The sequence below is a fragment of the Cyprinodon variegatus genome, unplaced genomic scaffold (genome assembly GCF_000732505.1).
Source record: "Cyprinodon variegatus isolate N-32 unplaced genomic scaffold, C_variegatus-1.0 Scaffold668, whole genome shotgun sequence".
NCBI lineage: Eukaryota > Metazoa > Chordata > Actinopteri > Cyprinodontiformes > Cyprinodontidae > Cyprinodon > Cyprinodon variegatus.
Window position 1 is genome coordinate 200,489 of NW_015151121.1, and position 13,352 is coordinate 213,840.

The 13,352-nt window shown below is 37.9% G+C and overlaps 1 protein-coding gene across 2 annotated transcripts; it reads right to left on the reverse strand.

Moving 5' to 3' along the window:
* Nucleotides 1-4,274: 4,274 nt before the first annotated feature.
* Nucleotides 4,275-12,847, reverse strand: rhbdd1 (rhomboid domain containing 1). 2 transcript variants are annotated; one of them, XM_015394037.1, is made up of 8 exons: nucleotides 12,620-12,847; nucleotides 11,704-11,864; nucleotides 11,256-11,535; nucleotides 10,967-11,099; nucleotides 5,897-5,985; nucleotides 5,531-5,596; nucleotides 5,259-5,402; nucleotides 4,275-5,176 (listed from the first exon to the last, which is right to left on the reverse strand). In XM_015394037.1, exons 2-8 carry the CDS (start codon nucleotides 11,854-11,856, stop codon nucleotides 5,070-5,072), a joined length of 972 nt encoding a protein of 323 aa, XP_015249523.1. In that variant the 5' UTR covers nucleotides 11,857-11,864; nucleotides 12,620-12,847; the 3' UTR covers nucleotides 4,275-5,069. The 2 variants fall into 2 exon arrangements, with proteins under 2 accessions (XP_015249523.1, XP_015249522.1); XM_015394036.1 differs by having other exon boundaries at nucleotides 11,704-11,868.
* Between the last annotated feature and the right edge of the window lie 505 nt (nucleotides 12,848-13,352).

Sequence of the window (13,352 nt, forward strand, 5' to 3'; positions counted from 1 at the left end):
CTTCAAACAGGTAAAGTAAGAAGAACAAAAGCAAACCCACCAAGATGCGACTGCCTACCTAAACTGACAGACCAGAGGAGATCGTTGTAGAGATCCAGAACATAGGTGGGAAAGTCTGCTTGACAGAACAGCTTCATCAATCCGGTCTGAATGGAAAATTAACAAGAAAACTCTTGTTCAGAGAAAGTCATAAGAAATCTTTTTTCAGTTGCCCAGATTGCAATGTTGAAAGAAAAAGAATATTTAGCCTTACATGCAGACTAGCTATATGTTGGAAAATCAGTTAAAACACCGATGTCACAGTGAGATATGGAGGCATCATGCTGTGGGAATACATTTCTTCAGAAAGAACAAGGAAACTAGTCAGAGATTAAAGAAAAAAGGATGGGGATAAATACATGGAGACTCCAGAGGAAAAACTTGTTAGTAACACCAGAAAACTTGACATTAGATTGAGGTTCACCATCCAGGTGGACAACAACACAACATACCGGTACGCATGTGACAAAATACCCTGACATCATGATTGTTTTGGAACCATAGGAGTAAATAATTATATGCCTCACTTTCCTTATTTTGATTTATATCAAATTTGAAAAAACAATGCATCCTTTTCCTTCTTCCTTACATTTCTGTGCCTCTCCAGATTATCCATAACACAAAATCCCATAAAATATATAAAAAATAAAATATTGCAAAACGATGTGGAAATATCTAAAGGATCTCAATGTTTCCTCAAGGACTTACTAACTGAACATGGCCAAAAACAAAGCAGCTGATTTCCTAACAGGAGCCCTAATTATCCGGCCAGTTGGAGCAGGTGGGGTGCTTAACTCAACACATCAGCTGCATCCGTTTGCAAATTAGGTGCAATGAGACACAGACAGGCTCTGGAAGTGGATTCAACGTGTTACAGATTGGCAAAGCCGGCGCAACAGCATCTGGTATGCAGCGTGCGTCATCTCTGTCTCTGTACAGTCAGCCTCACACGTTCATGTTCTGCCAACCTCCCCACAGGGACAACTCCGACCACTCTAAAAGACATTGAGCGCAAATGTTGCCCATCATGAAACACAAATATCACTGCAGATCCCACTGACCCACATGATGAACTCATTTCACTGCCTGCATCTGGAAAGAGGTACGTCAGTTTCACACCTTTTCTTTTACTTTTATTCCCTTTCCAGAGGATTTTTTAAATCTGAAGTAACTGCAGTAATTTATGCAAGTATTTGATATAATTAATCCTTTATCCAATATTTATTTTTCTGTACTTGCTCAATCCATTTTACTGTCACTTATTTCCCCTGAGCTCTAACAGCCGCCTTGGAAACTTGCCAAATCAAGCTGTGCAAAATGTCAAACACATCTGTTAACAAAACAAACTTTGACGCTTTCTATTCAGCAACCAGCATTTTATCTCTCTCTTGTGAGGAATCCACACAGAGATAGGATTTCTGATCCCTGTAGGACGACTTGTAGCATAGGGGGGGAATCTTCAACGTCTAATTTCAGCTGTCCTACTTCTTGTACCGCTTCAGGGGAATCGGAGCTAAAATGTTACTTCTTCGATATTGACTTGTAACTTTGCTTCCAGGACCTCTTTGAAACTGTAATATAGGAGAACCCTTAGTTCTCATGAGTTCTACGTAAAAGCTTCCAGTCAATGCATGATCAGGGGAGAATTTATTAAAAATCTACAAAAAGGTGTGTATGATTTTGTATCCTTTGCACCAAAATCAAATGTACTTTATTTGAAGAATTCACCATAATAATTTTCTTTAAAGTAAATGTCAGTCAAGATATTTCAATTTACACTTTACTTAAAGTGGATTACACACTCTGGGATCTATTAATCATTTCTTGCTGTTTCCAGGTGTATAAATATGAAATGCCTTTGATGCTGATTTATTTAACCGCTCCTTAAAATGGCTAAGAGGATTTATCATTCCAGTGAAGCATACATGTGGCTTATAAAAAATGCCTACCGACTCCCGGCTGATTCAGAGGTAAGTGTGGAGTTAGTTTAAATTCTAATGAAACTTTAAGCAGTTTTTTAAGTGATGGACCAAACCTTCTCATATTCACTGTTAGATACAGCAGATAATCTGTGGTGCAGGTTTGCTTCTCTTCCAAAGGACCTTGTTGTATTATCTGGGATCATAGTCTTTCAGAAATACAAGAACATTTAGAAAAGAAGAATCTAAAGGCCTTCGCTAAAACAATTTCTCATGGTTTATTAGATCTCTCAGGACATTGGGCTTCATGCAACAAAATGTTCGTATTCTTGTCGTACATTTATCTTACTTTTTCTCCTATCGTGGGTTTTTAAGGATGTGCCACGCAAGCCTTGTAAACCTGATCCATTCCACCTGTGCATAAGTCAGTGTGCCTTAATGAGAAATGTAGCATAATTACTGTCCAAATATTGCCATATAAGGCCATGACTTCCTACGCTTGCTCATTCACAGAAATGGATTTTAAGACGAATGAAGAGAGACTTTACCAGTTTAGAGATCAAAGTTCTGCTGACTGAGAGCTGAGCAGCAGAATTGAAAGACCAGAGCTGGAAATGCTTTAATAATAACTTGATCCAAAAACTGTAATTGCAAACTACTGATGGAAGCAAGAAGTGCAACATATGATGTAAGTGCTTGATGAGCTCCGCATCAACCAACCAAACAACATTCTGTTAAATCTCTTAAGGTCAATAGACGTGCACATCTCCGGATCATGTCGGTTATCCCTGCATAACACCACCCTTTCTATCTCATACATAAACAGGAAAATGTTAACAGCAAATCTCTAATTTGACGAATTCAGACCCAAACACTCCATATTTAGTGTAATATAAAAGTGAATGCTGTGCCAGTTTGTGAACTCAATGCATTTCTTACTGTGAGAAGATTTTCAATAATCAACATGTTGCTGAATCTCCTTTCTAAACTTTTATCAATTTTCTGTTCCAGATGTTACTTCAATGGAAGCTTGATCTCACATAGAGCTCAATGACTGTTCTTCCTTTTGATGAATTGACAGCAAATTAATCCATCGTCCCCTTGATATCAACATGCCAGCTGCAGATGTAGTGACCGGTAGTTCGATCATGAGTGAATAAAAATGTACTTTATAGCTGCAGAGTTGCATAATATACAATGATGTAGCCTAATGAAACGGACAATTGCTTCTAAATATAACAAATGTTGGTCAGTCAAAACTAGGTTTGGATAAGCTGACTGATTGTCAAAGACTCCTACAGCAAGTCTGGAACACTCCTAAAGTATGTTTGTACCTGAGAAAAGATTAGAAATAGGAGACAAATAGTGAATGTGAAATTTTATCCTAGGTCAGCTGTGTGAGCAGTTTAAGAATTAATTTTTTTGTACAAGAGCTTCTTGAATAAGGCACAACGATTCAAAGCATTGAACAAAAATACAAACCGTCTGTGGAGATAAACTTGTCTCAGTTTTATTGATTCGAACAATCCCCATTGGTTAGTGAGTGCTAACCAATAGGGACACTTCTTACATCGTTGGTCTACAGGCCCCGCCCAGGATGATCATGTTCCTAGAGTTCAAACAGATACAGGGAGCATGAAAACAAAAGGTTTTTGACATTTGCAAATCAAAGTGAGTGCTTGCAAAAATAATTTGCAAATTGAGTCATTTAAATATGAAAAACATTTTTTTAACCAAAATATAATAATCCAATAAGAGATATTTAACTACAATACCCTGTAAGTGAGGCGTTAAAGTTATCTCTATTCAATTTAAATAAAAACTATGTGGCATCCTTTTGACACATGATACAAAGTATCAGCAGCAGGATTGCTGATACTTAANCGTTAAAGTTATCTCTATTCAATTTAAATAAAAACTATGTGGCATCCTTTTGACACATGATACAAAGTATCAGCAGCAGGATTGCTGATACTTAAAGTCAAGCCTCAACTCCTCCCCAAAGCCTCCCCATCCTGGATGGGGCCGCCTTTTACAGCTACTTTTTGTATCTCTGCTTCTGTCTCCTTAAACCCCAGGTGGCCTCGAAAGATGGCCGCCCACACTGATCCTGGTTCTGCTGAAGGTTTCTTCCTGTTAAAAGGGAGTTTTTCCTCTCCACTGTCGCTAAAATGGTGAACTGTAAAGTGCATTTAGATGATATGTGTTATAAATTGGCGCTATAGAAATAAACTGAATTTAATTGAACCAAAGGCTGGATTAATATTCTAATTCAATTAAAACAACGAGTGAGTAAACAACTGCAAAATTACACTAATTTATTTAAAGGCCTTTAACATTTTTTTTTACAAGTGATACAAAATTAGGCAGAACATCCAAATATTTAGATAACTAAACACATTTAATTCAAGACTTCATGAACAGCAAGAAGAGAGCTGCAGCTTCAGAGTCTGACAGCTTCTCCAGGAGCCTGTGAGTTAAGCTCAATCCGCTGTCCTTAGAAGATAAAGGTTTGTTAGGATTTCCAATCAAACACTCAGTTGCCTCAGTTGGAACATAATGTATTTTTAAAGACTTATAAAAAGAGTAAAAGCTTGTCAAATACTCATGTAAACTTAGGAATTACTGACTTCTTCAATCAACAATCCTCAGAACTCATTGGCAGCCTCTCAGTGCTTCCTTTAGTATTCAACAAACTGTAACATCTCTAAGCTGATGAACATAAACTGATATAAAGCTGAAAAATGTTTGATGTATCTGAAGAAAAGGTTCACAATAGGAATATAAAAGAAACAAACAAGGAATATAAAAAGCAAATTGGATCATCAGCATTTTCCCGTTTCAGAAATTCTTCCAAACTCTCTCCTGAAGTCAAAGCTAAGAAGCTGTACATCTCCTGGATATTTCACTGCGCATATATTAACAGCATCTCCTCATCAACAGTTTTCCCTCTGGCTGGTATTGACTCATTAATTCTCAGAGTCAAAAACATCTCTTAATGGTGAGAAGCTGACGCGATATTGCTCTAATCAGGCCCATCTTCCTTAGTACCTTCTTGCTTTCGCTAGTCAGCCACCAAAACCACCTTCTTCTCTGCTGCCACCTGAAAGTTCAGCGGTCAAACCTCCTCAGTCTCCTCCACCTGATCTCCTCAGCACTGGTCCCCTGAGAGACGTTAAACCCATAAGGAGGAGGACCTTCTCTCACGCCGGTTTGTCCTGAGAAAATATAAGAAATTACATCAGGGTACTTTTCTAACAGGTGCTCATTTAAAAGGGGGGGGAGTGTATGATTACTGACCTCTGTCATTCAGACTGTTTCTAATCGCTGCTTCTATCTGCTGCTCTTCTGTCAGCCCCCCTGTATATGATGCTGTATGATCTGTGTTTGGATGCGGTGGGTAATAAGAGTTCCCAGAGTATTGCTCATTACTGCCGCCATAACCTGCACACACACACACACACATTAATTAACATAACAAACTCAACTATTAACTATTTTTGTTTTTCATAAAAAAAAACCTGTTCTCTCTCCATGCAGTGAACAGAAACCCTTCCTAAATGCTCAGATACCTGAAGTGCCGGCAGAGCTGTAGTACGCACTGCGATGAGAGTTATATCCGTTAGACGTGACTAAATCTGTGGAAAAATATACAGAAAGAGGATAATTCAGTACAGCTTCATGATAATTATTCTTTCTTTTTTGGTCAATGGCTTAATAAGGCTGTAATTTATTATGCAATATAACTGAATGATCCAGTTATGACACTCAGAAAGCTAAAGCTGGGATGATGAGCTTTGCAGTGAAACACAAAACAATCAAGTCCCATAAAGAAGAACATTCTTTTGGAATATATTAAGGTTAGAAATATTCAATCCTTTTGTGTCTCAACAAAGATATGAACAATGTGGACAAACCGGCACATGAAAAAGTCAGACCTGCACATCTCTTCATGATGGTCTTCAGTGGTCCAGAGGTGTAGAGCAGACCAACCAGGATTCCTGCTAGGTGACCAACAAACGACGTCCTAAAGAAACAAGAACATGATTAATGATTACCACGATTTCTAATTGCTTGGATTAAAATTAAATGCTTGTTTTTCATTCCTGTGCTTTTAAAAACTTGACATTTTTCTAAGATTGTTTTAGGCTTTGCAACGTGTAGAAGGAAGAAAGATGAGTAGCCCTCTGCCACGGCTGAGTCATGCAAACTTCATTTTAATCAGGGTGTATGTCCTCTTCCATATGACTTGGTTTGTTTAGCTTTATACCATCTGGTTAGATTTCTGAGCCTATTGAGACAAATGAAAAACAACAACTTTATTTCAAAAGAAGCTGAAAATTATAGTAGATGATGTACGTGAACCATAGTGCTGCAGCGATTAGACGACGTAGTCGACATAAACAACCAATAAAGTTCATTGACAGTTTTTCTTTTGTCAGCCTATTTTATCGCCTATTTATTTTGGTCAACAAATTCCGCTCCACAGCACTAGTTTTGATGTTCGCACACTGCTGGCAAATTGGCTCCCCTTTCCTCTCCTGTCACGAGCTTCTGTTACTGCTGGTTCTGGTTTTGAGTGTGATAGGAAAATGACAGCGGCGGGTGAGTCTGAATCGAGGACGGAGCCATCTATGTGGAGAACCAAAAGTATCGAAACCCCTAGGATACTTTCGGGCACATGGTGAGAGTGGTATGTACACTCTGTAACGCTGCGTTCACAATGGAAGTCGTCGGTTGTGGGCATCAAAAATGCAGAAATTTGGATGCTGGATCAAACTGTGGTCAAATTGCTTTGAGGGTTCACGCTCTGGATGCTCTGCGCTCTGGTTGTTTATCTGCTCTGTTCTGTAGCTTTAAGCTAGAGAGCAGCTTGGCTTTATTTACTTTATGATTTGCAAAAATTGTTTTAAAGTCGTAGGGAAGCGGATGTTCCAACCGTTACATTTCTGAATTCTCCAGAGTGGTGCCCGACTTTACACGAGTGAATAAAGTGAATGTGATTGGTCGTTTATCAAGAGATTGTTATGATGGAAAGTTCGGAAGCAAGTTTGATTGTGGCCGGTTTGTCGGAATCATCTTGCTAACCAGTTAGCAACTTAGTGCTAGTAGGTTCCAAATGGGAAATTCCATCGGGACCAAATAGCACTAAATTGGTGACTTAGAAAAGACGCTGTCAAGGAACGCTATGGACAGCGGAAACATGCAAGAGGAGGAGAGTTTTGTGTCGAAGGTCGTGGATGAGTCTCCTCCGTCATACATTTTTTATTTAGAGGAGGAAAGCGGGACAATGATGTTGTGGAAGAGGACGCCAGGGCAGCAGAAGCTTGGTTTGGTGAAGAAGGCTTCCAGCCGTACATGTTTGAGCCCTTGCCTCGCAGCGCTGCCAGTTCTGTTAGCTCTACGCCTGCTGAAGACACAGACGTCCATCCCTGTGAACACTGGGACGGAATTCAATGGTAAAGTAAAGGATTCTTATTTCAACCATTGGGTATATTAGCTGCGACATATGAATGAAGATGCTATGACCGAAAAAAATTTGATTGACAGATGACTGTTGATAAATGATTGGCCGAATTTAGGTGTTCAAGCTGACGTATAACTAACTGGCCTGCATAAGATAACAAGGGGGAAAAAAACACTGATTTTATGACAAGATTTTTTTTTTTTATAGAAATTTTCTAAATGTTGGAACAATATTGTCTGATAAAGAGTACATTTATATACATGTTTAACCCAGAATTATTTGACATTTAAATATAACTTCATACTATGACTTTAACATGTTTTAAGCGGGAGAGTCCACCTCCAAGCATCCTCTATGCAGTCAGTTCATCAGGGTTACGATCCCACTAAAATATGCAGTTGTGGTTTGGAGTGCCAGACCTCCAGCATTCCGCTGGGAGGCAGTGCTGGGAATCCCCACTGGGAGCTCTCTCAGCGACCAGCCTGTGGGGAGTTTTCCACTGCTGTTTGTAGCGATTGCAGGAGAATATAAAGAGTTTAAGATTTGTTTTAAAAACTGCAAGTACCAGAAAATACGCTGGTGAAGATTCCCAGTCATCCAGGTCATAGTCATTCAAAAAAGAAAAAGATAACAAACCACTGGACTTTGTTTTCCAAGTTTGAAGCTTCCCATCAGGGAAGCTTTTTCAATTCAATCTATTATGCTTGGAACTCAACGCTAATTCAGACATTTTGAACTGAAAAAGCTTCCTGGATGGGAAGCGAAACATCTTCAAACTTGGAAAACAAAGTCCAAAGGTTGTTTATACAATCAAATATTTTTCATTGGCAGGTTTCTATATTTTTAGTTCATTATTCATAGATATTCAGAAACCTTTTCACTATAGTTCATAAAAAATGTTTTAGTGCAGCAATAATGCTCAGAGCTCCATTCTTCTGGCTTTTTTTGTAGCCTTTGGACTTTCACTTTCTTGATATTTATTTATTTTTCATATGCAGAATAAACACTGAACGCCGCTATACACGAGCATTTCTAGACTTTTTTGTGCTTTCGAGATGGCACTGGACTGAGAGAGAGGGTTTATCTTGTGAGCAGTTGAGTAAACACAAATGTAACCTTTTTGTTTATCTTGGCATCACCATCCCAGGGCTACTCTGCCAAGTGGGGATATTTTTGGAAATTATCTGATAAGTCAACTTAACTCAATTTGTTAGGTCAAGTTGTTAACTCAACTACTTGAACAATTTGTCAAAAGATTAGTCATTAGAACATTTTTCATTAGTTGCAGCTCTAGTGTTAAAGATCACAGTTAGAGCCGTAACCACAAATAAAGTGCTTTATAAATACAGATTAATCAACAGTCTCCTCTCTGCTTGTAAGATCAATCTAAATGTCTGGTACGTTGTTTCCATGGGTTATATTCTATAATTGGGCTCTGATATAATGTGATAAAAATCAAGTTTTCCAGTTATAATGCTGTACAGTAACTCTTCTCATTGTGATTTACAGCAAGAACGACAACTTTTGCATAAATCTCTCTTGTAGTAAGGTCTATGCTTATTTTAATATATGTACTAACACTGCTTAAAAAAGGATGTTAACTTCTCTTATCTAGAACTTAGGCCCAATCCGACTACACCCTAGCTGTACCCCTAATTTTTGTGCATTCCCGTGTAGGTAGTGGTGTTCCAATTCCTCTTTGTAACTAGGAGCCGTGGATATGAGATTGAGCAGGGGTAAAAATCTAGCCATTAAAAACGAGATATTTCAGATGCTGACTTGCAGAGGAAGGGCAAAAGACACATTTACAGACCAAATGGAAGACAGTGATTCTGCAGACCCATTCGCATCTTTTTAAGTTTTGTTTTTCGTTTTACATTTGAAAGCCAAACAAAGCTGTGGGGTCAGCTTTCTGGGTTTACCCGATTCACCCGGACATTCTCCCCTTATTTTGAATTGAAAAAGCTTCCTGGATGGGAAGCGAAACGTCTTCAATCTTGGAAAGAAAGTCCAATGGTTTGTTTTTTAACTTTTTTGGAATCTCCAAGACCACCAAGGTTAGGTGAGACGGTGTTATGGAGCTCAGACAGGAGGCAGCAGGAAATCATTACAAGAAAACCAGCAGAGAGAGCACCACAAACAGAGAGAGAGGCTGGCAGCCAGTCCCCTCAGCTAAGAAACCACAGCAGGAGATTAAGGGGAGCCAATCGGAGAAACCGCACAGCAGAGAACACATTCTGTGGATCTTCAAACAGCTAAAACAGCTTAACTTTTTGGGGGGTTATGAAGATATTGTGAATAGTTATAAATGGAAAAGGAGACAGAGTGCATAACTATCTCTGTTGCTTACTTTGGTGCATTCAGTGTTTTATCATTAGGTTCTGATTACCCAGGTTAATATAAATACCCCAGTGATTGTTAGCAACAACACAATGAAATTCTTCTTAATTTGTAAATATAGTACGGTGTTTAAAAGAAATCTAGTTAGCCTTTAGTAAATAAGAGTTAAACTGTGGGCTGTATTTGGGTTTTGGAAAAATTTAAATCGATTCAAATGTGCCAGATGCCTAACCTGGGCCGTTTTGTGGAGAGATTGCAGCTCAAAGTAGCTCTTTGGTCTTCTGACCTTAGACAGTTTTTGAATTTAGATTTTATAAAAAAGTTAAAATTTGTCAAAAGTTTCAGTTGTTTTTTCTTAGAAAACATGCAATGAATGAAAATGAATGAAAATGAAAATAGAAATTCCAATGATATCTTTTACATCTATTTTTTCCATCAGGTTGGCTATGTGAATTTTTTACTTAACTCTTTCTTTCTTTCTTTCTTTCTCTCTCTCTCTCTCTCTCTCTCTCTCTCTCTCTCTCTCTCTCTCTCTCTCTCTCTCTCTCTCTGGGTTGCAGACCACTCTATTAGATACAATGAAACACCTCCCTCTAGTGGATAAAATCTAGCAGAGCATTTAATAGAAATCATTTACTACTAATTCGTATTGCTTACTTTAAAAAGAATGCCATTTCGTAGAACAATCTAAGATGCTGTTTGAGTACAATGAAGACATTTGAATAACTTAAATAACCGAACATGTTTAATTTTGAATAAATGAAAGCTATATTAAACTGAGATGTGCTGAAGGAAAAGGGTTTCAAAGTAAGGATTAGTTCCCACAATGACCTCAAAGTAAGTAAATAAAATCTGCGACCTACGTTACATATTTATTTGAATTCTCACTAGAAAGAGAAAAAAATACTGGTGTTTATAAAAGAGTTTTAAAGTTTAGGCTAGATCGCAGACTGATTTTAAAACCGTTGCCTTTCTGTTTGTTGGAGAAATAAAAAGCTGATCTGCTCCATAGCTGATGTATAAGCTCTGCAAGGAGAAGTGCTTCTCACACCAAAGAGTAAAACTAAAGTTGAATTTATGAAAAAGGCTTTCTACACGATAAAGAAGGCTTTAGGAGTCTTCACACTGGTGTAACCGTAGAATTTCTGTAAGATGGACCAGAGTCCAGCTACATCTCTTTGAAAAGATTTTGCTAACTCACCCAGGGGAAGTTATATGGATAAGTACAAGCTCCACCCAGCTAGCATAGCGGTTAGACACTGGCAGACCCATCAGATAAGTCGCACCTCCTGGGTGGTAATGGTTATTGAGCACCTTGAGTGCAAACAAGACACCTGGAATTAAAAACAGTTCAAAACAAAAATTAAGAAATGTTCCTGTTGTATGCACATATTATTGATGTTTATATTCTCTAACAAGGTTAGAGAAGGATTAAGAGGAAACAAACAGATCTACATTTTTTTTTAGAAATCAGTAGCTTTCGTTTATACCTGAGAAGCCAACAGCACAGGCCATGCTGTACGACTGGTCATCAGTCAGTTCTGTTAGCAATGCCTCCAGCAGCAGGTAGACCAATCCGGTGAGCAAAGAAAAGACTGAGAGCACATAGAGGAACCAGGCTCCACCTAACCGACGCTCCAGCTTGGTCCCCTTCCATAGAAAGGATGCCATGTTGAAATACAGATGCCAGTCATCCACATGGTGGAACGGGGACAGAAGCAGCCGGCGCCAGTCGCTGAACCAGTACGCCTGCTGGACGCTCACACAAGTCTTAGACAAGGACACTATTTATTTAGAATCGTGTAAAATGAAGATAATTACTTCAGAGCAAAGGAGCAAATAGCAGGATGTTGTTGTTGACTGAAGCATAATGAAAAAATTAGAGGCAAAAATTATTGCTTTGGACTTGAATGAAATAAGTTTTGTAAAATTATTTACCTTTAAGAGAGGAGCTGCTGGGAAGAGGAAAAGGTATACGTTAAGACCCAGGATTGCGAGAGTGACGGGGGGAATGTTGTCCAGACCGATCTGGAATAACTGGGAGGCCAGCATCAGCAAGCCCAGGTGGGAACTCCTCTGTCTCCTGTACATCCTGAAACCTGACTGAAAGACAAAACAGCTTATCTTTATTTCTGATCTTTCCAGATTAAAATAATGGAGATGAATTTATAGCTTAACTTTCAAAGAAAAGCTATTACACACTGTTATCGCATGTGAATAGCACAAGAAAGAACCCACTTTTTCCACAGGAAAATACTAAATCCACCTGATGATGGGAAAATGAATGGGTTTCATCAGCCTTGAAACTGCTATGTGAATAAACAAAAAATTATTTAAAAAAAAGTGGAAGTTAACAGAGAATGAAAGTTTGTAAGAGCCATCTGAAGATTACCTCCTAGGCCAAATGTTAGAAAAATAAATAAATAAAATAAAAATAAATAGAAATAGGATAAATTGATAAATAAATAAATAGAACTAAACTTGGACACTGAATAAAAAACCATCCTACAAAAAAGACAAGCAGTAGGATGATCAAATCTAAGTTTGGGATACGAATAAATAAGAAGTTAAAACGTAACATAGTTACTGTAGCGCAAAATCGGTTCAGGCTGTTCATTTATAGGAGACTAGCAGCCTTAGGTTGCTCTATATTTGTGTCGGCATGATAATTTCCTGTTTTTTTCCTGTCTGTTTTCAAATAAATAGGGGAGAAACGCATAATTAAACCATTGAATTCCAGACGATTGGCAAATATTGACAAATAATTTACTATAAATGCGTTAACCGTATATGAATTTTTTAAAATTTTTTATTCAATCCAAAAAATAACTAAAATTGTTTTAGTTGTACTTACTAAGAGTTCAGATCTTCCTCCTTCCTCAGAGCCGTTTCGGCTAATGCTAACACTAAAGTTCCTCTCCTGGTTAAAAATGCCACTAAGCCGAATATAGGGAGAGCTAATTTAACACCAAACCAAAGTTACAGTAATAAACCCCTCAAACACACGTCGGCAAAACTTATTTCTCTGGGTTTCATCATTACTTTCTAGCACTTACTAGCAAAGACCCGAGATAGGTACATGCTAATCACGTGACAATAACAAACCTTCCCATTGGCGGAGCCTCACTGCGTGATGATGACGCGGGTGTCAGCTAAACACAAATACGTATAAAAACTGTGAGCAAAGAAGATTTAGTATTAGGCACGCGGTAGATATTAATTTAGCACAGTTACATTTAGACAGTTATTATCAATATATTCAAATTTATATAGATGCATAAAAAATAACAAGGAAAATAGGAATAGCTTTTGTGATACCAGAATTCAATATAAAAATAGAAAAAGGAAGTTCAGATGAATTATTAGAAATAAATGTTGGTAATATTATTAGCTTAACAATAGGTAGAAGACATAAAACCATAAAAAACAGTAATTTGTTCAGATTCAAGTTCTTCATTATTAAGTTTAAAATATAATCAATCAGATAGTAGGATGGACACTATTAGAAATATTTCATACATTATTCAGAGTAAAAATATTGGTGTTATGGTGTATTTGTGTGGATTCCAGCACATATTGGAGTAGAA